This window comes from Podarcis cretensis (assembly GCF_951804945.1).
Source record: "Podarcis cretensis genome assembly, chromosome: 6".
NCBI classification, from domain to species: Eukaryota; Metazoa; Chordata; class Lepidosauria; order Squamata; family Lacertidae; genus Podarcis; species Podarcis cretensis.
The window spans coordinates 59,077,022-59,099,349 of NC_137175.1; the positions used below are offsets into that span (position 1 = coordinate 59,077,022).

At 41.1% G+C, this 22,328-nt stretch overlaps 2 protein-coding genes across 6 annotated transcripts in view; both read right to left on the minus strand.

The window, feature by feature from the left end:
* CYB5RL (cytochrome b5 reductase like) overlaps positions 1–22,328 on the minus strand; it is a 93,494-nt gene that overhangs the window by 67,807 nt on the left and 3,359 nt on the right. The gene's annotated exons all lie outside the window — the stretch shown is intronic.
* Positions 1–22,328, minus strand: part of SSBP3 (single stranded DNA binding protein 3) — a 171,820-nt gene that overhangs the window by 36,412 nt on the left and 113,080 nt on the right. For all 5 annotated transcript variants that reach the window (XM_079980759.1, XM_079980761.1, XM_079980762.1 and 2 more), the window contains exon 5: positions 12,580–12,669. In XM_079980759.1, the coding sequence (XP_079836885.1) occupies positions 12,580–12,669 (90 nt within the window). The remainder of the gene's footprint in view (positions 1–12,579; positions 12,670–22,328) is intronic.

Genomic DNA, 22,328 nt, shown 5'->3' on the forward strand with positions numbered 1-22,328 from the left:
CCTGAAGCCTTCCCCCCCAAAGAGATGAACCATGTAGGTACCACAAAGTCCCCTGTAGAGCAAGTAACAGCTTCAGGGAGTGCAATTTGAATCTGGAAAATGATACAGGAGGAGCAGAGTTTAAACTCAATGCTGCGTACACAACCTGTCCCCTTCCCCACCCAACACCATGTCTAATATTAATATGTTTTAAAAAGACCTAAAATCATAATCATTAGTCTATCGTTTTAAGTATAGTTGCAACCATAGGCTACCTAAAATAAATGAAGCTCTTTTAAAGAAGGAGGAAGAGGTCCAATTAAATGAATATCAGCTAGGTAAAGAGTTCCATTGATAAGAAGCAATAAAAGTACAGAGCATAAAGATACGAAACTTAGAAACAGATACAGGGTTTAACAAGCAACAACAACAAAAACGGAAGAATGCAAAGACTAAAGCGGAGTATATAGAGATATCAAAGATAAGCAGGAGATAGAATGAATTCATATGAAGCAACAGATTCTTGTGAACAGGAACTCCGTGTGAAGAAGAGAGAAAAGCAAAGAATTATGATCATATTTACATGCATAAAAATAAAAGGGGTGACAGAGTGCAAACAAGAAGTTTAATATATCTATGTATATTTGTAGCATAAAGGTAAAGGGACCCCTGACCATTAGGTCCAGTTGTGGCCGACTCTGGGGCTGCGGTCCTCATCTCGCTTTACTGGCCGAGGGAGCCAGCATACAGATTCCGGGTCATGTGACCAGCATGACTAAGCCGCTTCTGGCAAACCAGAGCAGCGCACGGAAACGCCATTTACCTTCTTGCCAGAGCAGTACCTATTTATCTACTTGCACTTTGACGTGCTTTTGAACTGCTAGGTTGGCAGGAGCAGGGACTGAGCAACGGGAGCTCACCCCGTCGTGGGGATTCGAACCGCCGACCTTCCAATCGGCAAGTCCTAAGCTCTGTGGTTTAACCCACAGTGCCACTCGCATCCCTTTGTCTAACCCTCTGTATATTTATTCAGAAGTCAATGCCACTTTTATTCAATGCAAGCTGTACAGTATCACAGCCAAAAAGAGTAAAATGATAGATAATCCAACCAGGACCAAATTAGAGAACCCACCGAGGTACAAGTAAAATCAACAAAAGGATGGACCAGGATACCTTAAAGACTGCCTGAGACAGACGGAGGCCAAACAATCATGCCTGAGCCCTTCGGTGGCAGCATTGCCGGAGGAATCCTGTTATCTGTCCCCTGTGTGAACAAGGCCCACTTGGCATCTAGAGGAAAAGGGGCACTGAGTGTGGCTGGGCCAGCAATGTGGACTGTGCTGCTGGTGGAAATCCATGCTTGTTATTCTGAGTTACATTTCGAAGGCCTTTTCAGTTGGATGAATGTTTGTTATGTGACTGGCCAGTTCTTTATGAAAGTTTCTGCTCTCCTTTATTTCTTATTATATTTGCTGTACACTGCTTAGATGTTTTCTATATGAGTTCGTGAAACACAAATATTTTTAATGATAAATAAGCAAACAAGGAAAAGGGGAATTAAAGGACAAAATTAAATGGCAAGTTCTGCACCTTGTGGCAAAACAAGAGGTGCTAACACCAAACAAAGGAACAAGAGAAGAGTCTGACTTCAAACAATGAGCAGACGGCTATGAGGAAGCAGCAAAAGATTAATAAGAAATGACAACAGATCAGAGATAGAAAAGAATGAGTGGAATGTGCAGCATAAATGTTGCAGTGTTTTAGCCAGCCAGCCATACCCTTTCTCAGGGCACTCCATTCCACTACCACCACCAGTCAGCATTCTGTGGCCACTGGGCAGACAGAATTCTCAATGGGCTATTCTGGGGCTTCCCTTCCTTTATACTGTGAACCACCCCTGAGATTTTCAGATGAAGGGTAGTATATAAATTTAATAAATAATAAAATAATAATTAGTAGGCTTTTTTAAAATAAAAAAACCTATTTCTGTTTCCCTGACCTTGCTGATACTACTGTCTTGTGCAACAGGTGACACCTCTTCGACTCTGTTATTATTATTTGGGATACTGTCACGACAGACCTGATAATTAAGGCAAAAAGACTAAATATTTCCCCTTTGCTCTGTTCTGGGGTTCTCCTGACCCCTGCCTGAGCCAATTTAGGGGGCATGAAGGAGGAAGGAGAAGGAGAAAGCCCTGTTGTGCAAGCAGAAGTCTGTACACAGGGCTTCTACTGATGGGACTGGTTTCAGGCACCCCCAAACTCGGCCCTCCAGATGTTTTGGGACTACAATTCCTAGGTGAATCCCAGCCTCCCGGCCTAAAAAACCAGAAATTTGAGGTATCCTCATATATTGGTTGGTGAGGTGGGAGGTGAAGAAAAAGAACTATTAACTCAGAGATGGAGAACCTATATCATTATAACTCCCACCATTCATGGTTGTTGCCTAGGCTGGCATTAGAGTTGGAGTGCAACATCTGGAGAGCCACAGGTTCTAGTGGAATTAGTACACAAAGATGAAAACAAGAGAAGATAAGGACTGCAAAAACAAGGATACCGTTCAATGAAGAACATACCGTTCAATGAAGAATAGCAACGGAGGAGGAAGATCAAGAAGAATAACAGATGAAGGAAAATTAGTTTAATTAGTTAAAGAAAGTAAAATAATTTGTTGACTAGTAAAATTACACAAAATAAAATTGTAACACAGCAAAACAACACTACAATCAGGCAATTTAGAAGAAACTGGATTATATTTAGGCCAACAAGGAAGAATCAAGAGTAGATTGTTGCACTTTTTTGTTAACTGGAGAAACCAAAAGCAGGCCTTTCCCTCCTGATTAGGTTGTTCTTGAACCAGAAATGGTTTTATTACTCTCTGCTGCTTATTTTCATTAAGTTTTTACTGTTGCAGTGTTTTTATGAATTTTATGTGCTTTTAATTCATGTTTTATTTCTTTTGAAAGCCACTATAGGAGCTGTGCTGAGAAGCAAGTGGGTGAGGAGGTAATCCTAAAATTTAAAATAAAATAAGAGGAATATCCCAGCACCACCCAAAGTTTTGAATACAATCCGGAGTATATATTGCTTTAAGCCAAGCTTTATGTTTACCTCGCTATGAAAATAGCTTTGACTTCATTATTTCTTTTGTTGCTTTCTATTTTCAAATAATTTATCAAGCTTAGCAAGTTGAGATACTTGTATTGCAGGGGGCTGGACTAGATGACCCTCTGGGTCAACTTCCAACTCTACAATTCTATTGTATGATTCTATCATTTCACAAAGTGTGAAATCCAGCCACACTACCATAATAATTGTGCGGAAAGCAGGAGCCACAGAGATTTGTGACAGAATCCACTGGGTAACACTGATCACAATGGCGTCCAACTGTACAACCCAATGATATTCTTAGGTCAACAATGTGTTAACAATGTGTTATTGGAGGTTATCTCCAAATAAAAGGGAAAGCGGTTTGCACTCTGAACGCAAGTGACCAATTCGCCATATTTTAAATAGCTCCACATTTCATATTCTTTTGATTTCAAATGTTTGGTGCTCATGGCAAAATGGCTGCATCTTTCTGAAAAATAACTGAATTCCAGCCCTGCCATATGTACCTTCTTCTCAGCTGCTCTGGTGTGTGTGACCATAGTGTAGCCAAATAGCTAAACAGGGAAACAATAGCATTTTATTTTCTTCAAGGAATAATACTGATAGGAAATGGTTAATCTAATGAGGATCTGGCAATGCATATGTCTAATACCATTAGTGCTAAGATACTCAGTAGTGGCATAGCCACCAAAGGGAGGAGTTTGGATTACATTTATTTTTTAACACCCCCCCACACCCAAGTGTTATTTGGTCATATATCATTTAGCTACTAATATTTTTTCTAGATTTTTTTTCTTTCAACCTGGATGGTTTTAGTAACCTTAATTAGAGGGGATATAAAGAAAAACACATGAGCATCCCTTTAACAAATACCATAGATCTGTGTATTATTTGTTATTGTCACTTAACTAAATTAAAGTTTCCCCCCTATTATGCAGCTCAACACAAAGCTATTAAAAATAGTTGCCATTATCGGGAAAGTGAATATACAGGTCACAATCACACATGTGGCTACATTTATATATTTCAGGTGCAATTTTGCCACAATAGATCATGTTTTAGGGGGAAATGGTGGGCTTTCCATAATTTTTCAAGCACAGCCGAAGAAGATTGTGAGAACACCAACATGCAGCAATCCTCACCCCGTTGCATGGGCCCAATGAGGAATTAACAACATAAACTTTGCAAGAGGAATATGCTCCATTATTATTTGTTGTTGTTGTTGTTGTGTGCTACACATTCCAGAAGGAGAAAATGCATTCAAATTTTAATCTGATGTAATTTTCAGATGCTAATGGAAAATTATACTACTAATACTTTATTGGAGAAATTCTAGAATCCTTCATAAAAGCATACAGGGTTGCATTCAAGAGACTTCTGTACTTTAGTAGGAAACACAACTAAGATTAAAGAGGTATTTTCTATACCAGAAGATAGCATCATCTCCCCCCTACTTAAGAACTCCACAGTTAATCATGACAACATTAGCAGTAGGTGAGATGAATATTAAAAAGCACCAGGCCCTTGCTTTCCCAAGGATTAATGTTTTGCTCTCAAACCACATACACGACACCAGGAATGCAAACACATTTTAGAGTCCTAAAATGACAGGCAACTAAGAAGGAAAATATAGAAGTCTGTGGTTTGTCGTGCCTCTGCCTCCAGGTTTAGATCTTAAAGAGGAACCAGCAGCAAACAGAAGGCATTAATGGAATTCAGCTGATCATACCTTAATTACCACTCAGCTAATAATAGATACCCATAAGAATAAGGGAAATCCCAACATGTTGATCAAAGCTACAAGGTTGTCCATGCTGGGAGAGGGATTCTATAAAATAAGGTTGCTCTGCTGCTAAAAAGCATAAATTTTGCTTACTTGAATCAATTACAACCTTATTCTTAAGAACTCAAGATATTCTACCTGCATGGTGTTTCCTTTAGCTCAGACCAACACAGTGATACCAAAATGATGGGACAGGACTATCTGTTGGCTGAGTGTGGGGTGTCCACAGTAGATATTCGGAATGACACCAGACTTTGTGCCATGGAACTAGACCAGCCTTCTCAACCCGGTGCCCTCAAGATATTTTTCACTACAACTCCTATAATCTCTAACCATTTGCCATGCTGACTGCAACTGATGGGAGTTGGTAGTCCAAAATCCCTGACGGGCACGAGGTTGGGGAAGTCTGCTCTAGATCAAGAAGAAAAGCTCTTAACAAAATCAACATTCCGCTTTAAAAGTTTGGGAAACCAATTGATGAGTTGCATCTAAATCTTCAACAGGCAAGCCAACAAATGACAGGACTGAATCATTACAATTTCTTGTTGGGACCTCATGACTTTGTTCTCCTTCTCGGAGCAAAGTTGTTTTTCCACCTCAGGCTGTCTAGTGAAGATTCCTAATTTTGGAGGAAAGAAGGTGATACAAAGTAATGGCGTCGGGAGTTATTTTGCCTCCATCTGCTCACTTTAAGAATCTAGGAGATAATGAGAAGCTTTGCAAGTCTCAGGCACCTTGTCACAAACATCTTTCAAGGTGGCAGACAAACTTTTATTTAATAAAGCTAACTTTCAAAATAACAGTCACATGACAGGATAGGAAATCAGGGGTCTTGCTACAGCACGCTGTCCTAGAAGATGAATGAACACAAAGCATAACCACCAACCTTTTCATTCATAGTATTTATTGCCCTTCCATACAGGCTGCTGAGGACATGGGTGGCGCTGTGGTTTACACTGAGCCTCTTGGGCTTGCCGATCAGAAGGTCGGCGGTTCAAATCCCCACGATGGGGTGAGCTCCCGTTGTTTGGTCCCAGCTCCTGCCAACCTAGCAGTTCGAAAGCACGTCAAAGTGCAAGTAGATAAATAGGAACCACCCCAGCGGGAAGGTAAATAGCATTTTGGTGTGCTGCTTTGGTTTCGGTGTTCTGTTGCGCCAGAAGCGGCTTAGTCATGCTAGTCACATGACCCGGAAAAACTGTCTGCGGACAAACGCCGGCTCCCTCAGCCTGTAAAGAGAGATGAGCACCACAACCCCAGAGTCGTCTGTGACTGGACTTAACTGTCAGGGGTCCTTTACCTTTACCTTTTTTTACAGGGTGCTGTAAAGATGATTAAGCTAAGGAAATGAAATGAGCAGTATTTTGAAATGCACAGTATTCCTAAGTGTTATTATAGAAAAAGGCACAGAAAGGGCACTTTGAAAAAACCCAAGAACAGATAGATTGAGAAGGGTACTTCAAAGGTAGCAAGAAGCTGGGTTAGAACAGGTGCTTGTATGAAACTATTTTACTAGCAGATCACCTGCTGAAAGTGGTATGTGTGAGCCCCAAGCAGATCCCTTCTGCTGGATTTCTTAAGCACAACTGGGACTTGACTTTAGAAGCTATTCTATTCAGAAGCAAGTGCATTGTCAAGAGGACACCGGAAAGATTTATAATTTCACATTTCCCTATAAACAGGAATTAGGTTGAAGGTGGAAAATACTTCTGCAGCTGATTAACGATGGGAAAACATTTTAATCTAGGTAAATTGTTTATTTATTTTTTTAGAAGCCACTTGAAAGTCAATACACATGTTTAAAGGAGTCTTGCAATAATAAGCATCTAAAGTTATGGAGTGTGAGTGAGTGTGTGTGTGTGTGTGTGTGTGTGTGTGTGTATCCATATCTGTCTGTCTGTCTGTCTGTCTGTCTATCTCAACTGTATTAATTTTACTTAAATAGTACAAGTTTATACAATATCCTGATATGTTATTGTAAGGGCCCAGCATTCAAACAAAGAAACCTGTTTTACACTGTCAGGCCATTGGTGCATTTGGTCACTACTGCCTACTACACTGAGTGGCAGCAGTGCACCTGAATTTCAGGTGGTCAACATTCCCGGCCGTACCTGAAGATGCTGAGGTTTCAACTTGGGACTTTCTGCATGTGAAGCACATGCCATTGATGATAAGCATTATTATTATTATTTTATGTGGCAGATTGAGAAAAAACATGGTAACTACTATTATGAATAAACAATGTCATGATGTCTACTGATTCACATTAGCTGACTGGTTTTATTCAGGTACTGCTAAACATACAGCTTATTTCATAAGAAATGGTTTAATGACTCCAAAGTAGTGTTCACATCCATCGCCTCCTCACAAAACACCCATTAGAAGTGTTCTGAAACCTCAGAAAGCGATGCTTCCAAAGCCAATAATCAAAAAGGCTCATATTTCAAGCCACACTGCCTTCCCAGAGCAACCTGCTTTCAGGCCAGAGGGGTGGTTTTCCTAACTCCCAATGCTGTGCAGATGTCTCCGATTGGGCTCTAATTCAACATTTGTTGTCAGCAGCAATCCAAGTAAGCCAGGGCTAATTAAAAAACTGCATCTGTATGGCGACACTTCATGCAGGCAGCCACAACCTTCTGAGGTTCACTCCTAAATGCATGGAGAATCTCCATAGTAGTAGCTCATGAAAACATGCAAGTAAAGGCAACGGCGACACCCCTCATAATACCAAAGGGCTGTCCCTGCTCCCCACCATTTTCAGTATTCTAAGCAGCCATGAATAAGTGAACCAAAGTACTACAACAGTCCTGTCCCCCCCCCCTTTTGTGACCCTGCTACATTCTGGGATATCACCTGAGAATTTATTTGCAAGGCTGCTGAACACCCTTTGTGGCAACTCCCAAGGAAAGATTTAAAAACTGGTGCGAATGTGTGACATCTTGGTAAATAAAGAGGACTCCCCCCCCCCACTGGGTCTGAAAGACCCCAAAGCCTAGAATGGAAGGCTTTTGTGTTCCATTGTAAGTTTGGGAAAACAGCCAGCCCATCCCTCCTTCAAGTCAGAATTGTTAAGCAGGGAATTATCTACAGCCACTGTGGTAAGAAAGGAAATCCTGCCAAATGAAAATGGTGAAGATGTGTTTGTCAACAGCACTTCCAAGAGTGTTTACATAGGAGAGGCTGGAAGCGTATAGCCCAACAATATTTTCAATTTCAGCTGCGTTTTCTTGTTTCTCTCCTGTTAAGATACTGCAACAAATTTTCAAGTGTTAAATAGCAAGGACTGGCATTTCATTCTATGGTGAGGTGAGTCCATCAGACCCCAAAAGGCTAAAGTAGCAGAAACAAAATTGAAATAATCATACAGTGTTTACAGCCCCCAAACAAAATTATTCTCTGCACATCAGTTCCTTAAACTAGATCAAGCCAGTCACCAGAAAACAACCTATGTGAAACTTGATTTCTAAAGACGGGCCGCTTGAAAGTTACAAGCAAGAACACACACTTAGAATTAATGTCCAAGCTGAATATCATTTCCATAGAAGAAATCATGTGAATTTCATTCAGGTATGATACACACTTGTTCCATTTCAGTGTGTATACACGTGGCAGGAAGCACCAATTTCTGGCAGGTTCCCAGGGTGACTAACAACTGTGCCCACATCATGTGTAACTGCATGTACCTCCCTGAATGTCATTTCCGGCAGGGGCGTGATCTGTATTCATGTAGGGGATCAGGCTTATGCAATTCAGCTCTTAATCTTACCTTTCCCCCCACATTAATTTCGTTTCTGCTTTACCAACAGGATTATAAACTAGTAAACAAATGTAGCTAGATAGCATGGGAAAATGCAGAAAGTCAAAGCTCAATAAAATGCAAAAGTGCTGAGGAACACCATCATCGGCTGGCTCCCAAGGTCTCAATGCATTAGGGGGCAGTGTAGGAACACAAACTTGATAGTGCTTTGTTATGGTGCATCCCTCACTAACTGCTGATGCATAGCTAAAACAGCAACAGACATTGATTTATGTTCAACTTTCCATTTCATCAGAGAGATTTTTCAAAATGCTACACACAGAGTTCAAAAATCAGCAGGAAAATACACGGCCACCAAGTGTACAGCAGTAACCGTACACAAAGAGCCTGAAAGAACACATAAGGTAACTGAGCACTGCTAGAAAACTCAAAGCACATATAGACTCTCATTTTCCAATCCTCGCCACTCTCTCCAGAGCAGGGTTAGGCAACTAGATAAGAGTCTGGACCCTTCAGTGCATCTTACACCATAATGTAAAAGACAACACATGCCCATCTTTTAACTGCTGCAAAGCCTGCCTTATTTCTGGAGGAGGTGCGGACTGGTTGCTAAGGAAGGCCCAGTACCAGCAGCTGGCACTGTGGGGCATTTGCTAGCGCCTATGGGCTGGCAAGCAGTCCACGGCTGATGGCTGACAAAACCCTGAAGTGACCGCTATTGCAGGGAGGAAGCGGAGCAGTTGGCCATCTAGCAGCCTGCCCTGTTCTTCTGGGGAAATGGGGAGGGGGGCAAGAAAGTGGCCAGTACTTGGTGGCTGTTACACTCCCTTCTCCTTCACTACCAGCCCGTTCACCTGCCTTTTCTAAAGGTAAAGGTAAAGGTACCCCTGCCCGTACGGGCCAGTCTTGACAGACTCTGGGGTTGTGCGCCCATCTCACTTAAGAGGCCAGGGGCCAGCGCTGTCCGGAGACACTTCCGGGTCACGTGGCTAGCGTGACATCGCTGCTCTGGCGAGCCAGAGCCGCACACGGAAACGCCGTTTACCTTCCCGCTGGTAAGCGGTCCCTATTTATCTACTTGCACCCGGAGGTGCTTTCGAACTGCTAGGTTGGCAGGCGCTGGGACCGAGCAGCGGGAGCGCACCCCGCCGCAGGGATTCGAACCGCTGACCTTTCGATCGGCAAGCCCTAGGCGCTGAGGCTTTAACCCACAGCGCCACCTGCGTCCCACTGCGTTCACCTGCCTTTTCTAGCTGGGGTCAAAAAGAAAGGAGAGAAGCAGCCTTCACTACCAACACTCCAGGGCTGGGGAGGCTCCGTCATATACTGAAACCCTCCGTTTGTGAATTTGGAAAACTAAACAAAAGCTGATAAAAAGTTGAATTGTTTGTTATATTTCTGTCTCTTGGGCATTTTGATTTGCAAATGTTTTGAAGCCAAAGGGTGCAGCTTCTGACTTCCTTTTATTTAAAAAATGGGTTTTCTTTGTGATCCCCACCCCCCCCGCAAAGAAACTGCAAAGGGAAACATAGATGGTTCTAGCTGTATTCTCCGTCACTGGTCTGCAGACCCGCTTGACCTCAGGCCAGACACAAGAGCAGGCATTGTCAGCTGAGCAGTTGCTCTTTTGTCCTGCCTTAGTTACAAATACAGAAGTTCAAGCAATATCCTTAGTAACCTGGAAAGGACCACATTGGCTGGTGTGCATGTCATGTTAAACCAAGGTTTGCTCTTGGCTTATCACTTCCTGTATGTTTGTTTGGAGAGAAACAATTCACAAGTCTGGGTTCACAATGAGTCACATTTTGGGTCAGCACAGCAGCAGCAGCAGAGGAGGAGAAGGAGGAATTAAGCACCTGTGATCTCAGCAGCATGTACCAGCACACTGCTCATTTACATTAAACTATAGTTTACTTTAACTATAGGTTAATACAGGGTCCCCAACGTGGTGCCCATGGGCTTCTGTGTGTCTGCAGAGGACTTCCACGGTGCTGAAATCATGTCATCATCTCTGCACAGATGAAAGCAGGCTCAAAAGTGTGTCTGGTTGAACTCTGAATTTCATTTTATACTTTCTAAATCTTATTGCTGATTTTTTTTATTTGTACTATGTATCTCTGCCCCAGCACATTCAGACAAAGGGGCAGATTATAAATACCTTTAGTGAATTTATATATATCCCAAATCAAAATGGCCAGTACTGTACCATCTAATTGATTTACTGCTTAAAGGTTCAGCACAGTGTCAGCTTGTTGAACTGTTAAGTTTGGAATACTTGCCCCCAAACAAACAAAAATCCTCTGAAAAACATTGACAAAAGAGGATTCTTTCTATCAAACAGACTGAAATAAAAATCTACGTATGTTGTACCCAAGGCATACGAAACTTGAATTGCTGGCAGATGTTCCCTTCTCACATCTTCTTTCACTTATTTCCACCAATATAAAAAACTCGCTTAAGCCTCTTTTAGTATCTCAGAACCAAGAGATTCTCTTTTTCCAAGTACACACATGTCCTACAAATATATTATTCATTTTTTAAAAAAATTAATACAGCAGGCTAACAAGCCCCATCCACAGAATTAGTAGTTTTAGCATCGTAATCCAGACCATATAACTTTGATAAAAATATTCATCGCTCAATACTTTTTTTCTTGCACACAGCCAGTAACTCAAATAAGGTAAAACATACTTCCAGACTACAACCAATATTCATAACTTTTTAGAAAAGATTCTTGCTGATATATAGCTCTGAAATACTAAAATGAACATAACTACCAATGACACTGGTAATCAATTAAACCTATGGCTTAATATTCACGTGTCCCTTTTTAATTGACCATTGCCACTCATTAGGATGAGGTATCCCAGTGTTCATGAATTTAAGAAAGTAGCTATCCTTGATGGTTACAGAGATTAAAATGTAATACATACTAGTCACAATATACCAGGTTACAAGAAATAAAATGGCAACAAACTAAACTTGCTACTTATTAGATCTTATGAATTCTATTGCTTTAAAAATATTTTTAATGAGTTGCCAGAAGTTTACAAATATTGGGGATTAGCAGTTGCAAACTTAGATCATGTAAGTGCTGGAAATCCTGTGCCTATGTGTAACAACAAAACAACACAAAACCACCACCACCACCATCAATGTGTGGCTTATATTAACTGCATCCTGCAGCTCCCAATGTATCCAACATGGCCCTTGAAGGAAGCACAATTAGCCCAGCCATAACATAACACAGAGAGGAGGCATTTTGAAGAATTAAAAACCTGTTAAAAACCCTGATTGCTTGAAAACCACCGTTAAACCCAGTTCCCTTGTTTCAACCATAAATGTCCTTCACCTTACGTGTTGCTCACAAAACTATTACTTGGAAATCACATAAGGCTAAAGGTAAACTTTGCTAAAAGAAGGGAAATTTCAAGGGGAAATGAACTCAACTCCAACAGGCAGATATTGAGATACTGGCTTTCTCTCTCATTGCCATGACAGGCTGGATGGGTTTCTGCCTGTGGCGAGAGCTTAAGCTGGTTTTGTTAAAAGATTTCAGTGATGGCAGTTGGAAAAAATCAAGTGGTTAACCAGAAGGAAAAGAAGAAGAATCCAAATCCTGAATGTTTTGAATTACACACAAGCTTGTCATGACCATGACCAACAAATAAATAATTTTTTTTAAAGAAGATTTGGAAAATACTGAATTGTAAAAAAACAAAACACAAAATGAATCTTGCTTTCCAGACCAGAGAAAGCTAACACATACAAACTGCAAAAACAAAGGTTAAGGGAAACCAAGCAGAATATTACAGCTAATTGGGTACTTCTGGCAGTTTTGTTTAAAAAGTGTCTCTGAGACTATGATGCATCTGTAAACTACTTAAGAATCCACTCATGCTCATGCATGCAGCAAACAGCAACAAAAGTCAGGAGAGCCAATTCTTACCTGAAAGAAACCTGGAGGAATGGGTCCCCCTGGCATTCCATCATTTGGAGGAATGTTTCCAAGTACTGGACTTGGTGCTGCAGCTGCACTCTGTACAAAACAAAACAAAAAAAATACGTATAGATAAATAGCCCTGATTTCAGGTCAGCTGAAAAGGAAGTCAACACACATCTCACGGCTCCATCAATTAGCACATAACCAATAACCAATACCATCATCATCAAGCTTACCCAAAGGAAATCAAACACTTCGCATTGTAAGAATGTGCCATTAAGACTAATAGAATGCCAATGGCTGCCATTCAGATTAATGTGCAATTGGGAGTCTGGTTCCGTCATCAAGCAAACTTGTGCAAAAAAACACTTTTAAGGCACTGTTAATGGCAGTAACTGCAGCAGGTTTCAAAGCTAAGCCACCATACTGAAATTCCCAAGGCATACCCCACAGTCAAAGGAGATGGCAAACTCCTATGTTTTGAGCGAAGGCCCAGCTATGGGTGTGCACAAGCACAATCTGATGCCTCTGTTACAACATCTGGGGTCTTATTCAGTGTAAGACATGGTTATTCATCCAATAAATAATGAGTTATCAGCCACCCCACTCGTTCTTGTTATAATTAAATAACTTCATGAATATAAATGCCAGTTGCCAACATCATGAGAAGTGTCTAGACGTCTGCTTGAACATGTGAACGTGTATCTGTGGACTGGGGCACATATGAAAGTCCCATCCGCACTGTCCCAGTGTGGGCGGTCCTGTCTACTCAGTTCCTAGCCTCTCCTGTGCTGATGTTCTCATGTGCTCATGTTCAAGCAAATGTGAGTAAAAGCCCCTGCAGACATTTCCTGCTCTGGAAAAATATACTAACCACCACAATTCGCAATCTCATCTAAATGTATCAGAAGCTGGAAATGTTCATTTCTGCTTCATAAAACATGAGATTTTGTAGTGAATATTTCAAGCAAAGCAAAAAAAAAAAAAAAGTGTTATGTGTTGGGTTTTTATTAATTAATTTTTATTGGAGATTTAAGATATGCTTTCATTGTACAGTTTAACAATGCAAACAGCAAGTATTCCCATTCAGAAGCACAATTTTAAAAATAAACAAACCAGATTTAGAATAAATACAAATCAAAATAACATAAATTGTTTTCCAGATATGTATATTGGCAGGTGATCAATATATAAAATCAAACTGTTAATAAATATTCGCAATGATAATAATATTGGGGGGAGAGAATAAATAAGGTTTAAATCAACCAGATCCATTTGTACGCTGGCAATGGGCACTGCCCATGTTATTTAATATTTGTATAAACCACAAAATCATACCAAACAGAAATAAATTTATCTATCTTATTCTGGCCTTTCAAAACACTTAGTTTGCAAGTCCATTTTTCCAGTAAAACTATATCCCATATTATGTGGGACCAGTACTTTATGGTGGTCTCTCCAGTGTCAAGCTATGGGTGCCATCTAATTGTTAACTTCGTACCTCTTCCTTCCTCCCAAAGCAGCACAGAGCAGGCTGAACCTACAAGGTAGGTTCTGAGGTATGCCCAAGGCCACCCAGAAAGCTTCATAGCTGAGCAGGGAATATGAATCCGAGTTTCCCACATCCAAAGCCAACATTCTAGCCACTTCACCACACTCTGGCACTCAAGTTTCCTTCTCCTCCCACAAATTCTGACCTTTACTTCAATTCCCCAGATTGTCCTCATTTGATCTTTGGCACTATTTTATGAGGTTTATATGGGATTTGGGGGGAAAGGCTTGCCCATTAATAGACCCCAATATAATTTCTTAATCATATCTGGAATTATACTAACCGAACCAAGTAATTTTGTACAGAACAAACCTAGCAGCTTCCTAGTTGAAGCAAATGCAATGGCAAAAGTTTGGTTTTGCTTGTCCCCCCCCCACACTTTTACTAAACAAAGCGAAGTCTATACCAAAGATGAATCATCACCCATCGCCCGTATTGTGTATATGGTCAGCACAACTGTTAGCACTGACTCTTTCGCTTTCTATTTTTGAAAGTGAAAAGGATGCCAAGTAGCAAGACGATATTTGAGGCATAAAGGAAAAGGCATGAAACGAAAGCTAGTGTAGTTGAAGGCACAGAATGTAGTTTTTACATAATCAACAGCAGCATAACTATGGAAATAAGAACCTATTTGCCATTTCTAAGCCACCAATCAGCTTCAGCTTTTAATCTATGGAGTTAAAAACACCACATATTTGTGCACCCTTAACTAGCTCACGACTCTTGTGCTTGCACAAAGCATTAAACAATGGTTTAGCATTATGAGGAAAAGCAACAGTGAGCCACAGGCTTGTGCACTCCCCGTCCTCCTCAGGCAGCTGCAGCTCAGCTTCATATGCTAAACCATGATTGTGCAAACTTGGGTGTTTGCCAGTTTTTTGCTCTAAAGGAGGATAAAGAATCCTTCCCTCAAAATGCACCATTACTGACTTTCAGGCAGAAATTAATCGGCCATATCTGTATCTGTCTGTGTCTGTCTGTCTGTCTGTCTGTCTCTGTACTAGGGTGGGGGGAGATTTTTACATACACACAAGAGGAAAAATAATTTAGCTCAGGAGGAGATCCAAAGTTCCAATATATCACATGGTTCAGACTTCCACTGGGTAGGAGAAATGGAAAGGCTGAATGCAAAAAGCATTAAAATGTATGGGATTCCATTTTTTACTATGGTCCTTATACATGTGTACCACATCAGTAATTCTTACACACTCGACACATTTGTCTGGAAGAAAGCCTCTCCTTACAGCATTTGTTGACCACCCTAAGTAATTGACAGAAGGTCTTTATTCCTTAGAAAGAGACATATTCTGCTTTATAGACATAATTAAGCATAGCCATTTTCTTTCTCTTCAACAACTTATGCCCAAAATTCTGGGATTCAAGGTGTATTGGTATAGGTTATTCCAGGTCCAACAGGTGCAGTATTTTTGTCAATAAAAATAACATTTGACATTCATTAAAGTGCACACATTTACCATTTATGTGTTTGTATACTGAAAGTCCTGTCCAGGTAGTGCAAACATTTCAGTTTAATATCTAACTAATGCTGGCTGAGCTATGACAAACCACAAATACATGGTGGTCATGTTTGGCTGTTTAGATTTTTGGATAAAACGTGTTTGGTGTTGCAGACACCTTTGCTGGAAAATCATAGGACCCTGGAGAAACATTATAGGATATCCTCCCAGGGACCCAAGCAGAAGCAGTACGCAATCAACTACGCATCACCTTTTGACAGTTGCCAAAGTAGAAATAGCTATATACTGCAAAAGTCAAAAACTACTCACTGTTAAATTTTGGTACAGAAAGATATGGGAACATCTCATCTTGGGCAAACTGGCACACCAAGTAAGATTTTCCAAGAATGGTTTAAATCAGTAGTATTGACCCCTGGTATCCATGTATAACAAATGCATGGAGGTCACTCCTGAATTTAGCTTGACTAATATTTACCAAATAATTATGCACTATTTGAAATATTGAATCCTCGTTTTTGCTTGTCCAGGTTCATCTCTCCAACTGTGTCGTTATTCATTTTTTCTTGTGTTTTTAAATTTGTTTTTAAAAATCCATTATTTAAAATCTTAAAACAAAAAAACCTTTCAATAGGGTCATTTGCAGCTCCTTTGCCTCATCCTGCCAGGATGGAGTAGCAGCAAAGTGTCAGAAAAGTTTGTCCTTTCCATTTTCAGTTCCACACCAAAAGCTACTAGGAAAAGAAGGAATGCCTTTATTGTGGCACAATGGGATCCGAATAGGTGCCCTTGTATTACAAATAGTAAAATTCTAATCACCATACTAAGATAGGAGGAATCTACATACACATTAAAAATGTTGTGAAAATGCTTTTTAAAAAAAGTTTTTAAAAACACATTGAATTTGTCATAACTCACTGTCGCCATCTAGTGCCACATTTGTATACTGCACTTTACAACACACTTAAAACGTTTTATTTGCAGCTGTGTAGCTGAGTCCATATACACTTTCTATACTAATCCAATACAACCATCTCTGCTGTCCCCAAAAGTATTTTTCCTCCCAAAGCACTGATCAAATCTGCTGACAAGTTGTACACAAGACACTTTTGAACCATTAACTGTAAGCTTGATTTAAAGGAAATCTGCAAGACTTTCTATATATTTCCTGTACACCTTTTTCCTTCTTCCTTACCAGGTATAGAGGAGGTTCTTTCAGCTGGGGATGGGAGATGGAGTAGAGGAAAAAATATGTTTTTTAAAGCTTTATTATAAATTCAAGTATTACTGGCTTTGGAATGCTAATGGATAGTGAATAATCTAGTGGAATATCAGAAGCACAAAGTACAGGAATACTGATCAAGAAGGGAAAGGGTTTTAAAAATCAATGGTGATTTCAGAAACACCTGGCAGAACTAATCTTCTGGTGGGGTAGGGATGCATGTAAAAACTCCTAGACTAAATTAATGGCCAAGAAAAATTATCATCCCAAGTGTGTACATTTGTATGTGTTTTAAGAAAAGGGGAGGGTAGGGAAAAAAGGTTGTAAACCAATAGGGGGACAGTAAAATAATAAAGCAGGCACTCTTTTTACATCATAAAGTTGGAAAGACAGGGAAACAAGCATAATCTCTCATTCCTTTGTAGGCCATTTTAAAAGAGCAAGCAGAAATTTTATTCTAAGGCCACTAAACATAGTGTAACTTCTCTGTAAAGTGAATGAATGGTCTTAATGAAAGTATGTCCAGGATCCAGCTCCAAACTGCAGTATACTCAATTACATTTTTTTAATAAAAGCTCTCTATCACACAAAGTGCTGCTCTTCCAAAGACAGCAGGCATCGCAATAAAGCTGCCAGCCAATATTTTATTGTTTCAGGAGATTTCCAGCATACTATAATCCCTTGCTGGTGAGCCTCCCAGAGTTAAATAGATCCCCAAAACAGCTTAGAATAATGCAGTTCAGAGACTCTAGAGTTCTACAAACCATCTAAACATTGGGGGTGGGGGACAGAATCCTGCACACTGTATTTAGCACTGCTATTTATAATGCAAAGTTTGCCAGTGTAAACTAGCAAAGAATATAGTATTCAACGTGCTGCTGGGCAAAGAAAAAGAAGAAGAAGTCAAATGTATAGATCTACAGTTAATGTTCTTCATCTACAATGGCATGAAAAGCACCCCGGATATGCAGCCAAGCCACGGAAAACGAACCGGCAGGTATCATGGTCCCTTTGTGTGGTGTGCACAACCTCTCGGCTTGGACATATTGCAGACGCAGCAAGGCATCTGTTACATTTCCTGGCTGGCCTGGAATGCCCTGCACAGCTGCCAGTTGGAATGCAGGGTACAATGAAAACCTCTTCTGCTAGCACAGGCATACCTCCCATCAAATCGTGGGAGTTATTTTTCCAAGATACACGCATGTCAATTCAATACGCAGTGTGAGGACACTTGGTTGGGACTTAATAATTAAAGGGCCCACAGTGTCCTGAACAGAATGCAAAAGCAAGAATCGCATCAACCCGATGCATTATTCAGAAGGCTGGAGTATGGCATTCTCTCTCCCTCCCTCTGCCCCCCCCCCGTACCCCCACCCTCCAAATGGCAATTCATCTACAAGAGCAAGAGCAAACCTCCAAATCTATGGGCTCTGGATGGAAGGTGTCAGGAAGGCCAAGGCAGCAAGTGAGGGAGAAACTCGTATCACTGGGTACCAACCACATTAGGTGGTGTTACATCTAACATGGCAAGGATGGGTCTTCACAAGATCACTGAACTTTCCCGTTCCGTGTTACTTGAAGAAATCATCCATTTACCCTGGATTAGGCTTCTCTCCTGCATAAAACTCACCAGCAACTGGGTGCACAGGACAGTGTTAATTGGCGGCGGTGGCTGCATCGAAGCAGACAAACTGGATCCTACCCACCCTGAGAGTGCTTTTCTGGATAAGGAGAGAGAAGCCAGGCATGCTGCAGGCAACCAATGCCGGTGAGAGTCACTTTGAAGGGAAGACACCACAAGGGATTATCACTCCTGCATGTAGCCGAGGGCCAAGACTACACTCACTTGAAAGTGGCCAACAGAGGGCGTAAGTGAAGGATCTCCCACTGGGAGAGAAATTGAAAGTTCCCAGGTGAAAGCTGGAAGTGTCTGTCATATTCTGTGGGGGAGGGGAGTAAGAGCTACTTTTGTATAGCGCTCTTGTGCGCTGCTTTTGTATTTTAGACACCTTGCTGCTTATTTTCCCCTCCCTTATTTCCAGGCTTTTGCTGCTAGATATGTACACTGTTTCACAGTTGTACCAGAGATAAGTAGGTAGTAATTTATGTTGTATAGGGACGCAGGTGGCGCTGTGGGTTAAAGCCTCAGCGCCTAGGGCTTGCCGATCGAAAGGTTGGCGGTTCGAATCCCTGCGGCGGGGTGCGCTCCCGCTGCTCGGTCCCAGCGCCTGCCAACCTAGCAGTTCGAAAGCACCTCCGGGTGCAAGTAGATAAATAGGGACCGCTTACCAGCGGGAAGGTAAACGGCGTTTCCGTGTGCGGCTCTGGCTCTGGCTCTGGCCAGAGCAGCGATGTCACGCTGGCCACGTGACCCGGAAGTGTCTCCGGACAGCGCTGGCCCCTGGCCTCTTAAGTGAGATGGGCGCACAACCCCAGATCTGTCAAGACTGGCCCGTACGGGCAGGGGTACCTTTACCTTTTTAATTTATGTTGTGAGAATCTCTCTCTCTCTCTCTCTCTCTCTCTCTCTCTCTCTCTCTCTCTCTCACACACACACACACACACACACACACGTATTATAACCACATTTATGTAACTGTGTTAATTTTTGTATTGGACAGATAATATCCACTGACATATATTGCCTGTTGCAAACCGCCCTGTGGTTTTCTGACAAAAGGCAGTATATAAATTTAATAAATAAATTAAAACACACCAGCAATAGATCCTGGGAGGATGATTCCTATGTAGGTGCTGCACTAAGATTTGGGATTGTGGCATGTTTCTGAAAAAAACTATTTATCACTAATGTCATAAGATAACTTGAGGGAAGGAAGTCATGCTCCATTACACTGGTCACCTGGACAATTTCCCTTCGTAAGGTTCACACAGCAACCAGGATGCTGTATGGGAGGGACAGGATTGAAAAGACTCCTTAGAAATAGGGCCAGAATAAAAAAAGAACCTGATTAGGCAATTCTTGACTTTTGTCTGACACCCTTCATACTAGAGGCTGCAAAGGTGGAGAATGGTGATAAATGGCCAAGGAAGAGAAAATCCTAGAAACAGAGAACAGGTAACAAAAAGTTAACTAGTTAAGTGATCTGAGGTCAGAAAAGTGAAATAGCAATGTAAGTATTTTATTAAATAAATTATGCAGAATGTAGTGAACAAAGGCGGAGGGATGAGAGCAACGGGATGAAAAAAAGTTCAAGCCAGTAAGTTTTGAGCTGGATCTAGACACATAAAAGAAACGTTTCAGTCAAATGAGTTGCAAATTTAAGCAGGGAAAACAGGTAGAGAAAAACAGGACTCCACAGCAGCACCTGGTGGCACAATGTACAACACGTATAAATTACTTTTTCTTTGCCAATCTAGTGGAGTCCTTGTTTAAAGCTTGGAAGGAAGGGAGTTGGGTCACATGTAAGAGAAGTGATGCCAAGAACAGAGTGACACAATAATGGGTTGGAAGAGTTATACCGTATACATGTTATATTTTATAACGGTAGTAAACTAGCAGCCAACTTGTATCCTTTCCACACATTTTTCTCTCCTTATATAAAACAATTTCTTAACTGGGAGTAGACATCAGGTCTGGCTATAGTATTACTGTATGCAAATCACAGGTTGTGATGGGGACCAGCAGGTAAACAGTTGCAGTAAGCTTAGCAAGTCTTTTGAGCTGCTTCATCATTATGAGATTGCATGAGATGTTACTGAACTTGTTACTTTGAAAGTTGTTTGCCAATTCTCTCAATGAACTTGCACCACCAAGCCATCCTGCACTTCACAGGCTGGAGAGAATTTGTGTTGATGACTTCTCTCTTTGCACCCTAAATGCTCAACATGCCTGTAGCAGGGATATCCAGGCATTATTCTAACAATTTGGCTCATAAGAAGACAGTGCAAGACCCTTGAGGATACTTCTCTCTAGAGTAAAGGCCTAAACAGGCTGAGTACTACCATGCCACATGGTCTGCCAAATGTCAGGCCCCAAAATTCATACAACTGTGATATAATATGAATATTTTTGTAACAGAATATGATTTTTAAAATGGGGGGTGGGGGAGAGGCAAAGCTCCTGTAAAGAGGGTTAACTGTGCCCAATAAATGATCTCATTATTAAAAACACTGTGCCCCGAAAAATGTTCAGCAGCGATTGCAACTGCTTGAGCCATTTGGTGCACCTGGTGGAGTTACAAGACTTCTGGGAAACATCATTACTTTGGGGCAGAACTTAACATCTGCATTTGTGGGAGGTCTGACAGATTTCTGCAGGATGGGAGACAAGGTTCAGAATTTCTACTCAGCTGTAAATGCAAAGTAAATTATGGGGCAGTTTCTGACATTCATTAATTATATTTTTAAAATGAACCAGCACAGAAAATGATGAAAATCTGGATGGATGAGTTCTGCTTCCAAACTTAGACATGCAGTCAACACACCGGCTCGGTACACTCCAGCAGATGCCGTCTAAGCCTTTAAATCGCACACTAATTGTGCTAATTGAGCTAACAGTCGCTGTTTCGTCTCCCAGCCCTGAGTCAACCAGCGTCTTCTGGTACTGCTACAGAGATCCAAGCTGTTGGCTTTAGTGTTATTTTGTCAGCCATTAAATGATTCATCAGAGTCATTAATTGATTTATTACTGCTGCCTGCAAGTATAGCTTTGCAAATAAAGAATGATGTAGGTCAGAATGCAAAAGAAATTGAACAAAACAACACAGCGAGGAACTGGATGCTTAAATAATCTGTAGGAATCCCACACAGAGATTTTTTAAAAAGTTATGGGGGCAAAGGGAGTTAAGTAGGGGAGAGGAAAGATGAGCCACTGTTTGACTCCAACATGATGGAATCTACTCAACTACCCAACTCTAACCTTCAGCTGCATGCAAAAGGCATTGTGAGCTGTCACGAGAGCCCGCAGCCCTCCAAACAAGTGATCATTTTCTTCTGTTAAACGATCCAAAGCTGGAAACAAAGTCAAAAGGATTCCACAACAGCTGAAGATGGTTTGATGTGAAAGGACCACAAAACCAGGTTTCAGACATGCATACTAAAAAAGAAAAGAAAAAAATGATTCCATTTCTGTGGTGCTTTCACAGCTGACCAATTCATCATGAAGACTGCAGACAGTGGTTACATGCAGCAGACTAAAGAGCCTCATTTATTAAGAGCAGGGCTCCTCTTAATTCAAGACCCAGTCAGGGCAACCTGGGCATTCTCTGGCTGAGAAACACAAAACACAACTCCATCTGCATTCTGACACTAGTAAATCTGAAGCCTTTGTAATTAGATGCAGAGTCCAGACTATGAACCCATTACACAGCTTTTTTGTGTGTGCCCTCAACCTATAAGATAGTTATAGTAGGAATCTTGTGCTGATTTTGATCTAGTGAAGGTATTTATAATCAACTTGGACAAAGAAGTGGAGGAGATGCTCATGAAGCTCTGCAGACAACACCCAATTTAGCAACTAATACTTTCAGAAACAGAATCTGGATCC